Source organism: Malaya genurostris, chromosome 2 (genome assembly GCF_030247185.1).
Source record: "Malaya genurostris strain Urasoe2022 chromosome 2, Malgen_1.1, whole genome shotgun sequence".
NCBI classification, from domain to species: domain Eukaryota; kingdom Metazoa; phylum Arthropoda; class Insecta; order Diptera; family Culicidae; genus Malaya; species Malaya genurostris.
In genome coordinates this window covers 250,795,956-250,815,599 of record NC_080571.1, presented here as the reverse complement: position 1 = coordinate 250,815,599, position 19,644 = coordinate 250,795,956, and the positions used below count along the sequence as shown (strand labels likewise).

The following is a 19,644-nucleotide window of genomic DNA, read 5'->3' as shown; positions in this document are numbered from 1 at the left end:
TTTTCAAAATTCACTCTGTACAAGAATGGACAGAACCTAGTCGTGAATATCTCTTGTTGTATATAAGCCAGCAACATAATTTTTTCTGCATACCATCGGAAATATGTTTAGCAATTTATGAGTAGGATGAAATAATTTTCAGTAGTATGAAATAATCGCAAATAACTCAAAATTGAAGTTTTCTAAAATATTTGGTATGAACAAGCATTAAGGTGAAATTCAGTACCAAACAAAAAAGGGCGCGCAAAAGTGTGAAGGAAATTGAACGAATCATCGCACAAAGCGTATTGTGCAAAACCAACACATAGAAATACGGAATATTTTCAGTGACTGAGCATAATGGGATTACGACACGGTTTGTTCGCTAGCCACTAACGACAGTCAGTTGAGATATTCAATTTTATAAAAGAACTGAATAATATTCAAACCTTTTTTATATGTTCAATTTTATATCAAGAACCGTTAGGTAGAAGTTATTTCGAATAAACCAAAAGCCTGTGCTAATGCGTATTTCTACTCACTCATACCGTTTGTTTAGCACAAATATTGGTTGTTTCAAGAACACATTGGCTGTACCAAACCATATTTGTTGTTGTCACTATATCAACCAAAAAAAACCTTGGAATTTTTCAGAATTTATTGATTTCTACAATAATGTTTTCTACTTGCACTACTTAGTTCCAACTGGTATTCGCAAGCTTCCAAAAAGGAGTAATTAGAGTCGATTAGGTTTGTGATTGATGAAAACTGGAGTGGAATATATCAATAATATTTCAAAATTTCGCATGGAACATATTAATACCTATCTTGAATTAGGAAATCTTCGATGGCCATTTGTTTATCAATTTTCATACGTATGGAATACGTATGCAATATGATTATAGAGTTATAAAGTCAACTTTAAGTGAGACTTACATCTCAACCTCCAGCTAACTAACGTCTGTCATCACATGAAGACGCATTTACAAAGTCAATCCATGGATCGAAATAATTAAAGGTTTATAAGATATTTAAGCTGTTCGGATAAACCTCGTGTCCGATCTAACCCCGGTCTCCCCTAATAATTTCTTGATTTTCGAGAGAGTTGAACCTCAGCGCAGTAGGCAACCTTGGACCACATCGGATAGTTCATGAACAGAGAAAAACATAGAGAAAGAATCAGTAACGTCCAACGCCTAGAAAATCAGTAAAAAGGGCTAAGTGAATGTATTGCGTTTTATTTTAACTTCAAATTTATATTTTTTAATTTTTAATTGCATGATATTCTAAATCATAACTGATTTGTGAGCAAATATCACCTTAATCATTTTTTTTGTTACAAGGTACAGTAATTTTATCAATTGAAACAATTATGAACTCAATAATAATACTTGATGATAGTTGGCCCAAGACTTCCGATTTTCCCCTATATGGTTATTTCAAAGAGTGGTTCAAATGAGCAAGCCGAAAGTTTGCATGTTCGAGTTTAGCTTCAAAGATATATTTTTCGCAAATTTTCACCATCGATTTTTCAATCATTCACCTTTACCGAATCCGTGTTTGACTCAGTAAAGCTAAGCTGATGATGTTTTCACGTTGGCTGAATTTCGAAGTTAACGCAAACTTTTATGAATTTGCTGATGGAATCGAAATACTACTGTACTGTCCATGCGCTTCGTCTTCGTGTCGGGTTTCGTGCTCGCTCTTGAATTCACCAGTGTTTTTATCATGGACGGAATACGGAAATTCATAATTTACCGGAGCCCGTTGTTCAATTTCCTTCACGATGGTATGGCGAACTGGAGCGGCCTGGACAGTGGTAATGTGATGCACTAGAGCAGCGCGTTGGAAGGATGGACCTGGCGGGTATAGGAGAAGAAGCATAAATTAATACGGATAGTAGCGATATCTGATGAATGATACTAAGAATCGTAGTACCTTTTCATACTTACCACGCGAAAAGTAATCTGCTACAGAGAAGATTTTCTTACCAGAGAAACACCAACCACGAAGGCATTCAAGTTCAGTCAACCTTGATGGGTGTGTTCAACTTTCTCTTTCAGCTCGGGAACTCGTACACCCTCGAAAGTTTTTTCTATATCTTTTCAATCCACGCTGTAGCTGAAATATTCAGCTTAACTAAGGCATTTTCCAATTGTTGAAAACCGGTCACCAGCCACTCAAAATTAATTGGCCTCCATATCAATCCAATAATTTACCTTTGTTTCTGGATCGGATAGTGCGCCCAAGTACTAGAGTTTTTTCATTAACCAACTTTGGATCATGTTTGTGATAGTGTAACGGACCTCATTGGCAAAATATGCATACATTGATGAAACATTGATACACTATTTTTATTTCATTAGAGTAAACTATTTAGTAATCAATCAGGCAATTTAGTATTTTCTTACCATTCAACCGCACTTTTTATGCACTGATCTATCACAGATTGTTCAGGATTTTCTAGGCTAATACAAATATATATAAATACTATGTTTAACTACGTTCATCATGACAAAAGTTGCTACTCGACTTGCTGTGATTTAAACCAAAAGTGTCCAACGCTTGATTCGCCCGTGCTCTTGGCCGCAATCGGTTTATTTTCCCAAATATTTTGCCGCCCAATCCGGTCGTCCCTTACCGTCTCCGCTTGGTCCGACATAGGTCAGCACTCCTGAAAAAACATACGACACGAGATGACGCGCTGATGAAAGGAATTATCTTTCGAAACATGCTACTGTACCACTGTCCGGAGCCCACTGTTTCTTTTCCGGTGCATTCTTCGGAGCGTCTTCCCATGGGAAAAGTTTGAATGAAGCGTTGACACCGTTGAACTCGTTGTTCGCTTCAAAGCTGGAAAAGAAGAGATGAGATCAAACTGTTGGTAAGATTGTGCTACTGCTGTATTTTGAAGAATTAATCATATAGAAAATAGAATAACCAACAGAGTAACTGGTCATAAAATTGCAGTGGACGAAAAAAATGCAACTTAAACATCCTACAAGCGGTTTTTGTCGCGTGAATTATTAAAAATTGAGAGATATAAAAACCTAAACATAACAATCAATTCGATTACAACAAAACTTCCGAGTATTGATCATACAAGAAAACCGCACCTATTCGCAAAGTACCTTTAGGAATAAGCTAGTTGTTGTAGGTTCGTGTCTCGACCTGGAAGGATTCTTAGTATCAGTAGGATTGTAGTACTAGCCATGCAATGGTTCTTGGAATTAGTATAGCTGAAATCGGTTCATTTGGTCAGAAACTAGAATTTTAGAAGATTTTTTTTTGCGTTTTTTGATTTATCGCTCTATATGGCAGGTTCCAATTTCATTCACTACCATGTATATCCGAAACCGGAACACGGATCTGGATAAAATTCTACATCAACTTGTGCAAACATAATAGTTTTCATTTCAATCTAAGTTCGCGAAAATCGGTGTGGGTGTTTCTGGAAAATTGAAGTGATTTCTGGTTTGGAGCACACGAGCACATTTCCGATACTACAGGGTCCGGCACTCGAAGTGTAACCAACTTCAGACCGCTCGCGCAGCTGACGCACGGGCATCAGCTCTCTAGAAATTTGCTAAATGACAGTTCGGAGTTGTATTGTTTACAAGCGCAAGAAAGCATTTTGCCAAAAGTGAACGCGAAAACAAAATCTTGACTTGAGAGAGCGAAGTTGCTTCGTTTGGCTTGAGTTGCTTCGTTTGGCCGAAAGCGGTCTATTTCCGAACATTGTATTTTCTGACGAGAAAATTTTTCCAATTGAGCAATTCGTAAACTCTCAAAACGATAGGGTTTACTTGACCGACCGTTCATACGAGAATTTGAGTCATCGATTGGCCACCAGGAGGCAGCACCCGATACAGATAATGGTTTGGGCCGCTGTAACCGCAGATGGGCGCTCTCCAATCGTTTTCATCGAGCCTGGCGTCAAGGTAAATGCGACATATTATCGGGAAAGTATTTTGGAGGTTGCTTTGAAGCCGTGGGCAGACAAACATTTCGGTGGAAGACCATGGACGTTTCAGCAGGACTCGGCACCGTCTCACAAAGCTCGAGTGAACCAAGAATGGCTGAAAAACAACGTTCCGAACTTCATCACGTCCACACAATGGCTCTCGAATTCACCAGATGCGAATCCAATGGATTATTCTCTTTGGGCCATTTTGGAGACCAAAGTCCGAACTAAAAGATACACCAGTCTCGAGGCGCTGAAAAAAGTTATTGTCCGCGAGTGGGCCAAAATACCTGCAAGTCACATTCGGGCAGCTTGCGATTCGTTTTTTGACCGTCTCAAGGCCATAGTCAAGGCAAAAGGTGGTCATATCGAGCAAAAGTGAATTGATTCTGAATTTTGTATTATTTTTACACATTTTGTACTTTGAATTAAGTAAAAGTAATTTTTCAAACTGAATTTATGGCCTTTTTAATTGGTTACACTTCGAGTGCCGGACCCTGTACCATAAACCAGGATTTGTCCGTTTCATGTATAAAAGCACGCTATTGAAAAGAAATTCTTTATACTTATCAACCTGTAGCTCCGGAACTGGAAATTATATTCAGATGAAATTCGGTAGGATTATATGGGGTTGGAAGACCTTCCATTTGAACCAAAGCATGTGGAAATTGAATGAGTGGTCTCTGAGAAAATCGAGTGCACTTTTGTAGTTCATTTTGTACATTTTACTCCGTATCCTTCAGAACCGGAAGTTGGATTCAGATGAAATTCAATAGAACCTTATAGGACTACAAGGCCTTTATTTTGAGTCTAAGTTAAAGGAAATCGGTTGAATGATCTCTGAGAAAATCGAGTGCATTTTTCTTTTTTTGCACATTTTACCCCGCTACTTCCGAACTGGAAGTTTCAATATATTTCTCTATGGGTGAATGCAATGTAAGGTCAGGGTACTTCATTCCGATTCCGCATCCAATTTGTTCTTAAGTATGCAGGGCATAGTTAGAGCTACGATCTTTCTAACGGTAAGAATCCTTCCAGGTCGGGACTCGAACATAAAGTGAATGGCTTGCGATAACAGCGCCGACCAGGGTCGGTTCTGAGGATATTGCTCAAAAATCCACACTTAGTTTGTGACGGTTTTGAGTCATTACGAAAAATACTAAATAACTTTGTGTGACCAAGACTACGCAGTTATAATATGCTTCGATCAAAGAGGATGTTGATTGATAAAACCTACAAAATATAAAAATACTTTAAGAATACTGACTTGTTATTGGACACAAACACCTGCGGATTCTTCCTTCTAGGAACAATATTTGCACTGGAATGTGATGGTTTCGCATGATCAGAATTATCAAAAATGTCGGTCATCGTATCGCCATTCTTCATCACACTTTTCGCGAATGGAACCGTATTGGGATACTTCGATGCATTGGAATCCTTAGCAAAAGAAACCGTCCCAAAAATGTCCTCCACTTTGAATTCTGTGTTTGATTTTTTTCTCGTATGAATTCTACACCTGAAATTTCAATATGTCTCCGTAACTTCAAGCGTAACGAAAATGTTCGAACTCACCCCAAAATATCCTCAAGATCATCTTCAAAACTACTTCCTTTAACAGGCTCCCAGCTACGACTGAAATGGCTTTGTAATCCACGATTGATGGAGCTCTTCGACTTATTCACTTTAATCTCTTCATCCGTTTTTCTAGTTAACAACACAGGTTGCTTCGAAAATGCATTGTAAGCCTTGGAGTCGTTTAGGAAACTTTCCTTAAACACACTTAAACTTCCATTGGCAACTTTTTTTGCGTTTTCGTTTTGTTTGTGCAGAAAGAACCCATTATTAAAGTAGCTCGAATCTTCACTGTCCACTGCTCGATTAGCACTATTAGTACTTAAACTATCTCCATTTCTCGTAACAAAAATTTCATTCACTTTTTCCTTACGTGCTACAGAAACATTTGCAGGATTTTTTCCAATGTCCATCACTGTCGGTTTCATAATTGAGTAGCTAACCACGGAACTACCGTTATCGTTCACCCCACTATCACTTTGTTCAGTAGTCGATTTCGTAATACTATTGTTCCGGTGCAACCGACCGCGATCGAGACTATCGTTTAGACCGATGTTGTAACTGTTCAACATTTCGTTAAGTACACTGTAATTGATCGTACTCTGAAATTTAGTATTGCTCTTAGCACTACCACTATCCAGAGAGACTCGCTTTTCCACCGGGACATTCTGGGAGATTCGCGACAAGTTTAGGAGAGAATTGATATCGTTCAAATCACTATTACTCAATGATTTATAAACACTTCCGTTGGTGTTGGCGCTGTTATTGTTATTCACAGATATATTACTGCTATTGTTTGGATTTAAACTAAATCTACTTTTGAATTCACTATTGTCCAACTGAGACGCATCCAGTATTGAAATCCTTGCGTTAGGCACACCGTTATTGTTTTGCTGCATCGATGGTAACTGAATATTTCCGTTTGATAATGCGCCAACTGAATGTTTCGGCTTCATAGCACCAAAATAGGGATATTTTAGTGATTGTTGAGCGGTTGGTCGTTTTTCTGGATCCCAACGGAGAAAATCTACCAACAATTGAATTGCAGAAGTTCCCGCACGAGTTATCAAAGTCTCTAAAGCGATTTTTGGACATTCCGGAAAACGAAACTGTATTGTTGAGGCGAGTTTATGCCCTTCAGGCCAGTCACTCTGAAATTACAATGGACTTGGCAATAGCAGCAAATTCTAACAACCAACCAGCAATTGATTACCTTTTCCGGAGTTCCGAGCACAGAACATATTTTGAACAGCTGATCTACTTCGCTGGATCCGGGAAACAACGGCCGAAAGGTGTAAAGCTCAGCAGCTATGCAACCTACGGCCCATAGATCGATGGCACTTCCGTAGCGGGTAGAATGGAGCAGTACTTCCGGTGCACGGTACCTATGAGAATGACACGGAATGGAACGACATAAAATTAAAAACCGTAAATTGCTTAACAATTTGGAAGTAAATGCAAAGAAATTTATGTTGAAACAAATACCGACACGGCAGTAAAGACTGGATTAGTCGAGCAAACAATGGTATTAAACTTCGTGCAGATAATTGTTTGCTTGCGATAGTTATTATAGTTGAATTTGCTCGCCAAACATACACACAATGAAGAATTCCTACGCGGTCATCAGTTCATAATTTAACATAGCTTACATTATTATTAAATTACCTTACATTATTATTGAATTATTTTAATTCATTTTTCAATTAGAGCGACTTCCCTTTTACACTTTTCCGTTTATCACTGTCCAAACATGTCATTTACATGTGTGACTCAAAACTCCAGTCTGGTAACACTGGTTATTCATGATTATTCCACGAAACCATTAAAGATCAGTTATGATCGATGTCTTTCTCTAACAACTTCAATTTGACGTTTTTAAGTACCGAAGAAATGTTATCGATCTTTTTATTTGATCTATATCGCTACAGTAGCACATTGAAGACTATCAATATATGATTGAAAATACTATGTTATTTCTATACCTATATTCTACCTATTCTGTACTAGGAATAGCCCAAGAGTATCCGTTCTTTGACCTCCTGGATCCTCAATACTGGATTAGGCTCCTAAGCTCTCGTGTATTCTGTGCAGAAACATACAAAGAACGAACGAACGAACGAAAGAACTAATTATTTTGATTGAACTTTCTAGTTCTGAACGTTTCTTTCAAATGAGCGGTTTTGCCCATCACTTTCAAATTTTGGCCTGTTTGGCAAGGGACCATGCATAAACCACGTAAACACTCTGGGGGAGAAACAAGTCAACGTTTATCTACGAGGGTGGGGGGAGGTGAGGTTTTGTTCAAAGTCTTCGTAGTCTCATTTTCTTTTATTCACAAAAAAATTACGGCTTGATCTATGAGTTGAATAATCTTCGCGAAAATTCAACAGATAATAAATGTGTGGTTAGTCGGTTACGTCATTTATACTATTATGTTTTCGGAACCGGAAGTGACAACCATGTGATTTTCAAACCTCATTCAATATTCAATAGTAGCTTTCAAACGAACCTAGACTTGTTCAAATCTGTTCTGTCATCTCTGAGAAAATTGAGTGTTAGAAAAACAGCTTGTTTTGTAGGTTACGTCACTTATACCATTGCACAGTGGTCCGAAACGGGAAATTAGCGATACAAAAATATTTTCGCCATTAATTTTTTTTTTTGGTAATTGGTATCTTCACAAAAGTTGTTTGTATTCAACTGGCGTATCTTTTGATGTAAAAGATCATTAGGGTGGTCCATGTTTGGATTTAAATCTGGGTTCTAACTTTCTTAATCGAATTTAGAAATTATTGCACTTTACAGCGAATTTGTAGGAAATTTAATTTTGAGCAACTTTGTTGAAGAAGCCATCTTCCTACCCCTTCATTTAATCGAGTTACATCAATTTTTCGGAGCAAAAGTAGGGTGGCTCTCAAAGAATCACCTTTTATGTTTTTTAACTTTTTGTGAACAGTTTTACGAGAAAATCGTCCTCCGAAGAGTTACATGACATTTTCGATTTTTTGTAAGGCAATTTGAATACAAATTGATGAGTTAAAAAATTAACACCCTCAAAGATTTCTCTTCAAACTTTCCTTATTTTTTTACCTTTCAGATATTATCTTACTTTTCTTATATTTTGACCTTTCAGATTGTATCTTCGGAACCAGAACCATTTGATCTTTGAACTAAATTCACAATTCAATAGTAGCTTTCATACGTCATTAAGCATGTTAAAACCGGTTCAGTCATCTCCGAGAATTAGAACGGTAAAAAACAACGCGTTTTGTCACTTACGTCACTTATACCATTATATTGTCGGAATCGGAAGTGACAGCCATTTGATCTTCGAACTTGATAGACAATTGAATAGTAACGTTCAAACGAACCTAAGCTTTTTAAAATCGGTTTAACCATTAACAATTCTAGAAAATTGAGCGGTAAAAAAATCTTTCCGACACAGACATTTTCCGATGTCGTTGAGCTGAATCGAATGATGTATGGGTATCCGTTCCAGAATCAAGATTTCCAGCAATTTTATTACCTTTTTACTCTTAATCTACCCAGTAATGTGATTATGCTTTTCTCTTTCTATTTAAATAGTCAAATTAAAACATTTATACGATTAAATCTTCGGGAAAAAATGTTCATAATTAGCATTGAGAACTTAATAAATACCCTAATAGTAGCTCAAATGTTAATAGCTTTTAAACACGTCTATGATATTCAAAATCGATCCATCTCCGTGAAATTTTAGCGCCTTGGAGAACCAGTAAAATTACATCCCCCGAACCGGATATGTTCGCCATGGCCCTTCCAAACTTGGCTGACGATGTCCAGCCAGCGACTGTCACCATTAAAGAAGGTGACAAGCGATTATAAATACACTCTCCTATTCAGTGCTTGAGCGAAAAATAGGTATAAAGCGAGAAGACAAGTGTTTGATGGACAGAGAAGATGTTTGGATGTAAGATATCGGTCGGGTGACCACCAGGACGTAGACCATGTTCGATGTACGTTCTACCATGTCTGACTGGCGTTTTAGAGTGTCTATAACAAGATTCAGAGTGGTGAAATGGTAGCGCGTATGCACGGAATGCATAAAACGCAGATTCGAGACCTGTCTCTGAGTTCATCTTTTTCCAATAAATCATCTTTTCTGTTAGTTTTTCATTCATTTGGCTTCTCCAATATTTTATCAAAAGCCATCCTCGCAAAAATTGAGCATTTCGAATAAAATGCGGTTTGTCCGGAACTGGAAATATTCGAAATTGAATCTTCGAACTCAATCGATGACCCAATAGTAGCTTTCAAACGAGCCTAACGTTGTTGAAATTGATTTAGTCGACTCCGAGAAAAAGAAAAGTGCATTTTGCCGATTACGTCACTTATACCATTTTATCTCCGGGACCAGAAGTGTCCGTCTTTAGATTATCGAACTTGATCAATGAGCTCATAGTATCTTTCAAACGAACTAAGTTTGTTGAAATCGGATCCGCAGTCTCCGAGTGAATTGTGAAGAGAAAATAAAAAAGTGCGCTTCGTCGGTTACGCAATTTATACGATGATATCTACGAACCGAAAGTATTCGCCTTGAGCTGTATACTTGATCAATGGTCTAATAGTGGCTTCCAAAAGAGCCAAAGATCGGCTAATCTGTCTCCGAGTAAAATAAGCGGTTAAAAAATGTTGTTAAACTGTTTCGTCTACGATTATATCTCCGGAAATGAAAGTGTTCGCTATTTGATCTTAGGATTTGAACCATGGCTCAATAGTAGCTTTCAAACCAGCCTAAGATTATATAAATTAATTCATCTCATTTTTAGATCTAGTTAATCTGATCCGAATGGTATATAACATTAGGTGTCTCCGGTGCTTCGATCTGTAGTCTAGTTTTCAATTGTATGGCAATAGCACGCAACTAACATAAGTTGCCAACAACGTGTTCGACGCATGTACTTGATTTTGGTTTGGTGAGAGACGTTACAAATTAGCAAACCAAAACCAACGTCGCAGCATAAACGCCTACAATCATCTTGACTCATTAACCACTGGCAAGGAAACAATTAGCTTGCTAACATATTGCTACTTACCAACGAGTTGACACGTAGTCCGTGTACGGAGGCCGGGATCGGATTTCGCGAGCCAAACCGAAATCGGCTATTTTGACTAACTCCGGCCCGCAGCAGAGCACATTCTCCGGTTTCAGATCCCGATGGAAGAACCCATGCCGGTGCATAAATGCCAACCCCGTAAGGATTTGCTGCAGAATCAGTCTTATCGTTGCTTCCGAGAAGTGAGTTTCGCGGTCTTTGATTAGCTGGTACAGGTTCTCCTGCATGTACTCGAACACAAAGTAGAGGACGTCGTTTTCCCGTATCACCTCTTTCAGCTTGACCACGTTGGCATGTGAAAGTTTTTTCAGGGACTAATATGTGTGAGAATCAAAAAGTATCTCGTTAGTTTCGAAGCCATTCGAAACATTTTCGTGGAGCAAAAAAAAGTGGATTAAGGAAATTTCAATGCGGAACCTCAACTGAAATCGTTCAACTTTGAATTGGTTCCGCATTTGCGTGCAGGATTCCGTTGATGACGCATATCAACAATTACCTTAACCTCTCTGAGATTCATGGCTTCCTCCCAGGAGTAGTACTTCCGTTTCATTCGTTTGATGGCGACCTTCTCGCCGGTGTCTTTGCGTTGACCAAGGACAACCGTACCGTAGGTACCGTCTCCAAGCTGGCTCAATGTTAGGTATCGATTCATGGTTCCTACCGTATTCTACTGCAACACGCGGTCGTTGCACATAGCGTCGTCCTCCAGCTTCATTGACTGTCGCCAATTCAAACAGTTTCACGTTTTCGTTGCAATAGGGAGCTCATATTTCCTGTCATTTACGAAGAAGTTTTTGTTTCACTTTTGAAAAACAAACACTTTTGCAGCCCAAAAGATTTCATGTCAACATGCAATAATATTTTCCAACCACTATGGCTGGTCGGGAAGCCGACATCAAGTATCCTTTCTTTCGCTGAAAGTTCAATATACAACATCATTCACCGACCCGCAGGACTCATTAATATTCATCAATGGTCTGTCTTGAATTGTTGCAAGAAGAGCTCCCAGCTCCTCAATCGTCGTTGCAACAGCGGACTGGAAAGAGAAACAAAACAAAAACCATTAGGAAATTGTTCCATAATTTAGGTTTGCATGCGATAGACTGGTGTCCTCAAACCAGGTTGGGTGATTTGTGTTTAGTTTGCGGCCGACGAAGGCTACTTATGTGAACGGTCTGTTATCCGAATTCCAACAAAAGGGTGGCTCAAACACGAAAAGATTGACGAAAAACCAGAGGAACAGGTAACCGTGGCCGTCAATTCAGTGCGGTTTTTTGGACAGGGACGGCTTTTGTGCGACAGCTAAGTTTGTAACGATTTTCAATTGCCTACGTAGTTTCAGTGATCTAACGGTATCAAACTGCACATTGAAAAAAATTGAAAATAATCTAATGATGTTTCTTGCTAAAACATTTGATTCCTAGAACACCTAATTCAGTCACATTAAAAACACCAACTAAAAATGAACTTCTGTTTAATTTACACCAATTGAATGCATCCCTGCACCACGAACATACTGAGCTGTCTATCAGTGAAAAGAAACTGGTGAACTAGTTTTGCGAATAGAACGAAGAACTAGGTCTCTTGGAAAACCGCACGCGTAAATAATTACAATACTTTGAAAACCCCATCAATCAACGTTCTACGACGGAATGCGAAATTCATTCACCTAACATTGAGTTAGAACTTTGCAATATTGAATCATGTATGTATGTATGTATGTATGTATGTATGTATGTATGTATGAATATATTTATGTATGTTTGTATGTATGTATATGAATCCAACCTCAGTAAAATTCTGGAACTAGCATTAAGATTAATTTGTTTAGTTCTGCGTGCACCCTTCACACACATCTATGTGGATAAAGATTTTTATAAAACAATGTGTTCTCTTCCGAGTTGTTTGGTTCAGTGCACAAGCCAGTTGTCGTATGTTCGAGCCCCGACCTGGATGGATTCTTAGTGTCAGTAGGATCATAGTGCCAGCCATGCTATATCCTGTACGCTAAGAATCGGCTGAAGATTGTTTCTTTGCAAATCAAAGATTAAAATCATCAATTTAGTGCAAATCTAAAATAATTTGATTAGCTTTGTGCACTTTTCGCAGTGCGAAATTCGCACCAAACGAGTATCAATAAAGCCAGCATTTGACTGCTTTGCGTTTGCAACAAAAAGATCCGAACAGTGTTAACATCGTATAGAACTCCACAATTTGGCCCACTCCATTTTGACAGTCCTTGCCTCAAAATAGGCCTCAGTTTCAGCGATTACCTCTTCATTGCTTCTAAATTTTTTACCAGCGAGCATTCTCTTGAGGTCTGAGAACAGGAAAAAGTCACTGGGGGCCAAATCTGGAGAATACGGTGGATGAGGGAGCAATTCGAAGCCCAATTCGTTCAATTTTAGCATGGTTTTCATCGACTTGTGACACGGTGCATTGTCTTGATGAAACAAAACTTTTGGCATTAAAAATGCCTTACTCTTCACTATATGGGGCCGGGTGTCAATTAAAAGTTTCAAAAATAGTCGCGTAACCTTTTTGTGTCATAATTTTGAACGTTAATAACTCGGTCATTTGTTGATGGATTGTTATAATTTAACAACCAATCGATTCGGAAACTTTTAACTTAAACATGTATAACGACGTCGTTTCAGTATTTCAATAGCATACTATTGAAAAAATGGTTGGAATCGACCTATGTTTTCATCCACCAATCCCCGTTATACAAAATGACGTCAACTTCTTGTTCGGCATAGGAGGCTTTGCGTCATGCATAAAAAACACCGTATCGTTATGCGTAGTATGAAGAGAAATCTATAAATATAGGCTGCACAATATTTCTTTGCCTAGTTGATGTTTGACTGTGAATGAAACAAGTAGCTCGTCCAGTGAGCTGATGACTGGATTGTATATGCGATCACTTGCTGGATTGTCGCTTTTGCATTATGCGTTGGTGATATTTCCTGTTGTCTGTGCAACACCGTGTACGCTTGAGTATCTTATATATCATCTAGCTATTGAAAAACCCAATCCGCGTGGTTACCGATTCTTTTGAAATATCCCATGTATTTATCAAATTTTTGGTCGATTTTACCATTAAAAATGCCTATTATGAGACAACGTCATTTAAATATTTCAATTGCATACCATTGAAAAATTGGTTTGAATTGAGTATTTTATTTTGGTTCTCTGGTAACTATTAGGCCAATATAGAATTATCGGCGATAGATTTTTCGGATCTAATTTGCAGCGCTTGTTCCTCGATCATTTGTTAATGGATTTTCCTAATTTAAATGATTCCAAAGCTTCAATATTGTAAGCTTAAAAATGTTTTAATATGTCAACGGATCGGTTTGCATACTTAAATCTCCATTCCCATACGAACAAAACGTGACAATATGACTGAACAAGTTGTTGTCCCACCAGGAATTAAACGCTTCAAAAGATTCAAAATTAAATTCTGAAACTTATCTAAAAGCGGTCTCCTCGGTGTAGTAGTATAATTGAGTTCCACAGGCTCACATATACAGTACAATTAGATGCAATATCATATAGTATCAAAGATAAACTCAAGATAAGTTTACCTGCGATTTTACATGTATTGTTTGAATAGGAACCCTCGTAGAATTTGGTTAACCGCCAGTTTCAGTTCAATTATTATTTGCTTCAAAACAATAAGCGTCTGATGGCTACACGCGTTGTAATTATGACAATGTTCATTCATGTGTTAATAACATCAAGTTACAATATGAACAAAATTTGGGAATTTTGTGGCGTATCCATTCCGTATATTCCTAATATGCCAAAGCGAAAATCAATGTTAATATCTAAATATTTTATGCGGACTGTTTCACATGTTTTCTTCCTCGTATTGTTGCCATATTATTTACTGACACATTCCGAAGATTATCGACGATTTTGAAGGATTAATAAAATTACACCATTACTGAGATTACTGGTACAACATTCTTTTGGTTCGATTAACTGTTTATAAAATTAATAAGTCCACCCAGTGAACGACCATTATTAGGTTAAAACTGGGGGTAAATAAACGATATAAATCAAATCAAATTAATAAGTTTGTACGTTTCTCGAAAATTATCATCATAAAATAAAATAGTTTCATGTGTTCAGGTTTAAATCTTTAGCTTGTTTGTATCTAAAATTGAGCTTTCAAGTAACTTTGAAGTGTAGTGAAGTTTAGTGTATCATCATCATTATCATCTTTATTTTTGTATTTATTATGAAGACCCTAGAAACGTTTCATTTTTAATGTTATTGTGCTCGGTTGTGTCTTGCATACAACCCTCTAATTTTTTTCTTCTTCAAATGAGGCCGTTTCTTTGAAATTTCGTTCTTCAAACGCTCTAATAACGCTATATAATAGTGACTGTTGATGGTTTTTCCCTTTTCAAGGTAGTCGATGAAAATTATACCATGCGAATCCCAAAATACAGACGCCATAACCTTACCGGCCGATTGTTAAGTCTTTCCACGCTTTGGGATCGGTTCATCGCGTGCAGTCCACTCAGCTGACTGTCGATTGGACTCCGGAGTGAAGTGATTGAGCCATGTTTCGTCCATTGTTATATATCGACGAAAAAATCGGTTTTATTTCGATATAACAGCTCTAAACACTGCTCAGAATCATCAATTCGTTGTTGTTTTTGATCGATTGTGAGGTCACGCGGCACCCATTTTGCACAAAGCTTTCTCATATCCAAATATTCGTGAATAATATGTCCAACACGCTCCTTTGATATCTTTAGGGTGTCAGCTATCTCGATCAACTTCACTCTACGGTCATTGAAAATCATTTTCTGGATTTTTTTCACGTTTTCGTCGGTAACAGCCTCTTTTGGACGTCCACTGCGTTCATCGTCTTCGGTGCTCATATGACCAGTACGAGATTTTGCAAACCACTTACGAACTGTTGCTTCGCCCGGTGCAGAGTCTGGATAACACTCATCAAGCCATTTTTTTGGTATCGGCGGCACTTTTTTTCATCAAAAAGTAGTGTTTCATCAACACACGAAATTCCTTTTTTTCCATTTTTTTCACAATAGCAAAAGTAGCTTCACTCAAAATGCAATATCTCACAAACTAATAATCAGACAGCTGTCAAATTTATACACGTATCTTTTGAAGGTTGGTACTAACTGAATGGTATGGATTTAATTCTAGTGGCGCCCTCTCATAGAAACGATACGAACTTTTCTGCAGATCTGTTAGTATAAATGCTCCGTTACAATTCTGGAAGCAAATCAGTCAAAGTTGCGAAATTCACACAATCAACTAGTACGAACGATTAGCATTTTGATCACTGTGACATTACTCACCCACCTTTTTTTTTACCACCACACTCCCCCACACCAAAAAGCTTCAATTAGGAGTTCCCTGATAGTGAATAACACTAATCTCAGATAAAAAACTATTCTGGCAAAATACTACTAAAAGAAAGTCTAAAATAATAATAAAACGATGAGCTGTTTGTATTCTTCTGATTGTTTTATATTTTTTTTTGTAAGTAGTCACAGTGGCAGCGGTCCTTTGCTTTAGTTCTACACTGAGCCCTTTGGAACTACAACTTTATGAACACATAGTTGGTTATATGGACGATTCTTTGTTGGATGATCGTGCTGTTGCTGGTGTCTACTGTCGTGAAATGAGGCTAGAGCAGTCTCATTCACTTGGTAGATACTGTACTGTGTTCGAAGCAGAAATCTACGCGATTTTGTGTGGAATATAATCGGCATTTCAGCAGAGAATCTGTGGTAAACGAATTTATTTTTGTTCCGACAGTCAGGTAGCTTTAAAAGCACTCATTTCGAATAATTCACGGTCTAATCTAGTGATTGCAGGTCGAACTGAAATTGAAAACCTCAACATTTCAAATGCTCTTTACTTCTAATGGATACCAGATCATTCTGGTATTACTGGAAATCAATGGGCTGATGAGTTGGCTAGAGCTGGTTCAATGAATGATTTCGTTGATCCTGAGCCAGCTTTACCCCTGTCAACTCGTTAATAAAGCACAAGATTCGTTCTTGGGTTGCATCCCAACATGCCAGCAACTGGCAAACTTGCGTTCAGACTAAAGCATTTTTACCATATTTGAATCTGAAAATGTCAAAGTGTCTACTGCAATTTTTCAAGCATCATTGCAGTATTTCGGTCAGAGCTCTGACTGGACATTGCAAACTCAATTATCACATGGCTACTATTCAGCGTGCTGAGTATTATTTTTTTTTTTTTTTTTTGTTTCAATTATAGAGGCTTTTAACATTAATGTCATTCGCCTCTTCGGGACAGAAAAACTTTCTGACCCTATGTGCGGGGTTGGGAATCGAACCCAGGCGGGCGGCGTGAAAGGCATCGACTTACCCATCACGCTATACCCGTCCCCTGAGTATTATTCGTGTGATTTGTGTGAAAGCACGGTACTTCATATCATCTGATATGTAACTGTCCCGCATTGACGCAACTACGTATCCGGGTTTTTGGTTCTCCATACATGGTTTAGTGTGTATGCGGATCTAAAATTAAAGGATATTCTATCGTTTCTCACTCAATGTAGTTGGTAATAAGGGCCGGTAGTATGAAAATAAAACATAAAACAGGGCTCAGTTAAGCCCTATCTGCCTCTCCAACCCCGGATATTGGAGTGTAATGCAATCAACAAGGAAACTACTTTAATTAAATATCTCATTCAGTCTGTGATTAGAATTGTATTTTTCAGATGAAAGCTACCCGGGTAAAAGTAAATAGTAAACAAAGACCTAAGTGACAGCATATTTTACAATTATATCAGAACTTGTTTTTTTCTGGGCTGTCATTTCAATACTTGATTTTTTTATATTTCTGTAATCAAAAAATAGTATAATAACTGTTTAACATCAATATTAGTTTTTGTATCTCATTTGGTTATTGGTGAAATATTTCAGTTATATTAAGTATAGTAAAAATAAATATTTTTGAATAAAAAGCAATTCAAGAGATCGTCTCAGAAATAAATAAGAGGAATGCTTATAACATTCTATTATGAATGTTAAAATAACAACTTCCTGAGAAATTTGTCTTCTAAAATATTTTACTCTTGTTTTTATATTACAATTACAGAATTTGCTACATTATTGTAATTCTCTCTTGCAAGTTTAGTTATTATTTTTGATATTTTACCTCTTAATTCAAACGAAATAATGTGGAGTTTTACCAATGAGTTATTCGGTTTTATTAATAAATCACTTCAACTCGTGTAACGGCACTTCTTCATACTATCAAATAGTTGAGCTGTGAATGGATGTAAGCAAAATAAAAATTAAGCAGTGCCCACTGGAAAACATATGACTTGACTCTCCACAAAATACCACAGTAACATAGAACGCCACATGCTATTCATCAGATCTAATATGGTGAATTCAGGTTAACGTATGGTCGAAATATATACCCATATATTTGAAACAGTCGACTTTTTCAATGATATAATGTCCCAATGGAGGGTGATGATGCATTGGTATTATCATTAGCAGTCGAACAGAACAGAATTTTGGATCAAGTTCAGGGTGATTGCACAGCCTTTCGTTAAAAAGTAATCAGTCCTTCGTCATACCTTTAAAATTGTTCGACCGTGAAAACCTACGCACATTTGTAGGGTGGAGCAATTTTGTTCTAAAACGAGACAATGACAGGTTCACTCCTAACGCTACATTATTTATTTACGATAATAGGAAGCCAGTCGAGCTGTATATGCTCTATGAAACAAAAAAGTATCACTTGTCACGAACATGTTATCGATTTTTCGGTACATTGTTTTAAAAGTTGTATTGATTCGAGAGCATTGCGATCGCGTCAGCCAACTGTTAACATAAATATTATTGAGGATGCATTCATAAACGAAAGCTTGGAAATTAGTCCAGTAAATATTATTAATCAAAGCGTTTGAATATTAGAACATATTTTCATCAATCTAGTACATTTTCACTAGTAACAATCCCGATACAAATATGCTAATGAGTGTTATAAATTCGAGAACGAATGAAAAACTACTCAAATATAAAAACGCATTCTCAATTAAATAATGAATGTTCAGTTCAATATACTTATTATTCTAAAAAGTTTGAGTACGAAAGTTTACCTTTGAAACATTTTCTATCTAGCCAAATCAAAGCCAAATAAAAATGTATCGGTCATTACTTGGAAACATTAAAAATATGTTGAATAGTGCGAATGAAAAAAAATATCTTCATTATTCATATCTTTCGCTTCTCAAAGTTAATGATTGCCGCAAAAAAAAACAATGATAGTTGAGATCGGTCGTTTTGCATACAGTTGAAATTTCGTAAACTCTAGAAAATAAAAAAAAATTAAACGTTTATCTAATTTAAAATGTTTGTGCTGAAAATCTGCGATATATTATTGTTTTTTCTACCGACATTCAAAGAAACACGCTATAATCAAAGCAACCGTACTATAACTTTTTTTTCTCGAAAATTATGTTTATTATAGCTAGAATAATATTCAATGATATCATAAACCAAGTAAACCTAGATTTCTCACTGTATGGAGACACTCACAGCGCTGTGCATCAGAAACGGGTGTACTTTTTTCCAGTGCCTACTGTGATAGTGTGAAATGTTCAGGCAACTTTCTACACACATTTAAGGAACATTTACGCATTTATTTTCCCTTTGACGACGTTTTTTCGTGTCACTGATCGCTCTCCTACATTACTATTACACTCCTGGTTTATTATTTATTTGAACACAATTAAAGCACCGAAATTTCAAGGCTGTAAATTTTAAGAATGCCTTAGTTAGAAAAATTGATCCTGATATATTACTAATGAAGTACAAAACACAATGAAAACGAAGAGCTGCACGGAGAATCCTCCGATCATAAAATTGCGATATCGCAGATTTTGATTTTTACTAATTTCTTTTTGATTTGAAGAAATTTATGATTCCATGACAAGTGTTTATCGAACAGCGGTGTTGCGATAAAGTTAACTTTGTTTCAGTTGAAAAAGGT

General features: G+C 37.1%; 1 protein-coding gene across 3 annotated transcripts in view; it reads right to left on the bottom strand.

The window, feature by feature from the left end:
• Positions 1-1,328: 1,328 nt before the first annotated feature.
• The window catches only part of LOC131429431 (uncharacterized), a 34,225-nt gene continuing 15,909 nt past the window's right edge, over positions 1,329-19,644 (bottom strand). Inside the window, exons 2-9 of one of the 3 annotated variants that reach the window (XR_009229428.1) lie at positions 11,111-11,650; positions 10,594-10,928; positions 6,732-6,903; positions 5,519-6,669; positions 5,211-5,462; positions 2,723-2,832; positions 2,391-2,653; positions 1,329-2,327 (exon numbers count right to left, since the gene is read on the bottom strand). Coding sequence is in view for 2 of the 3 variants with exons in the window: in XM_058593543.1 (XP_058449526.1) it covers positions 2,577-2,653; positions 2,723-2,832; positions 5,211-5,462; positions 5,519-6,669; positions 6,732-6,903; positions 10,594-10,928; positions 11,111-11,266 (2,253 nt within the window). In the remaining variant the exon portion in view is untranslated. The other 2 variants (XM_058593543.1, XM_058593544.1) reach the window with 2 other exon arrangements.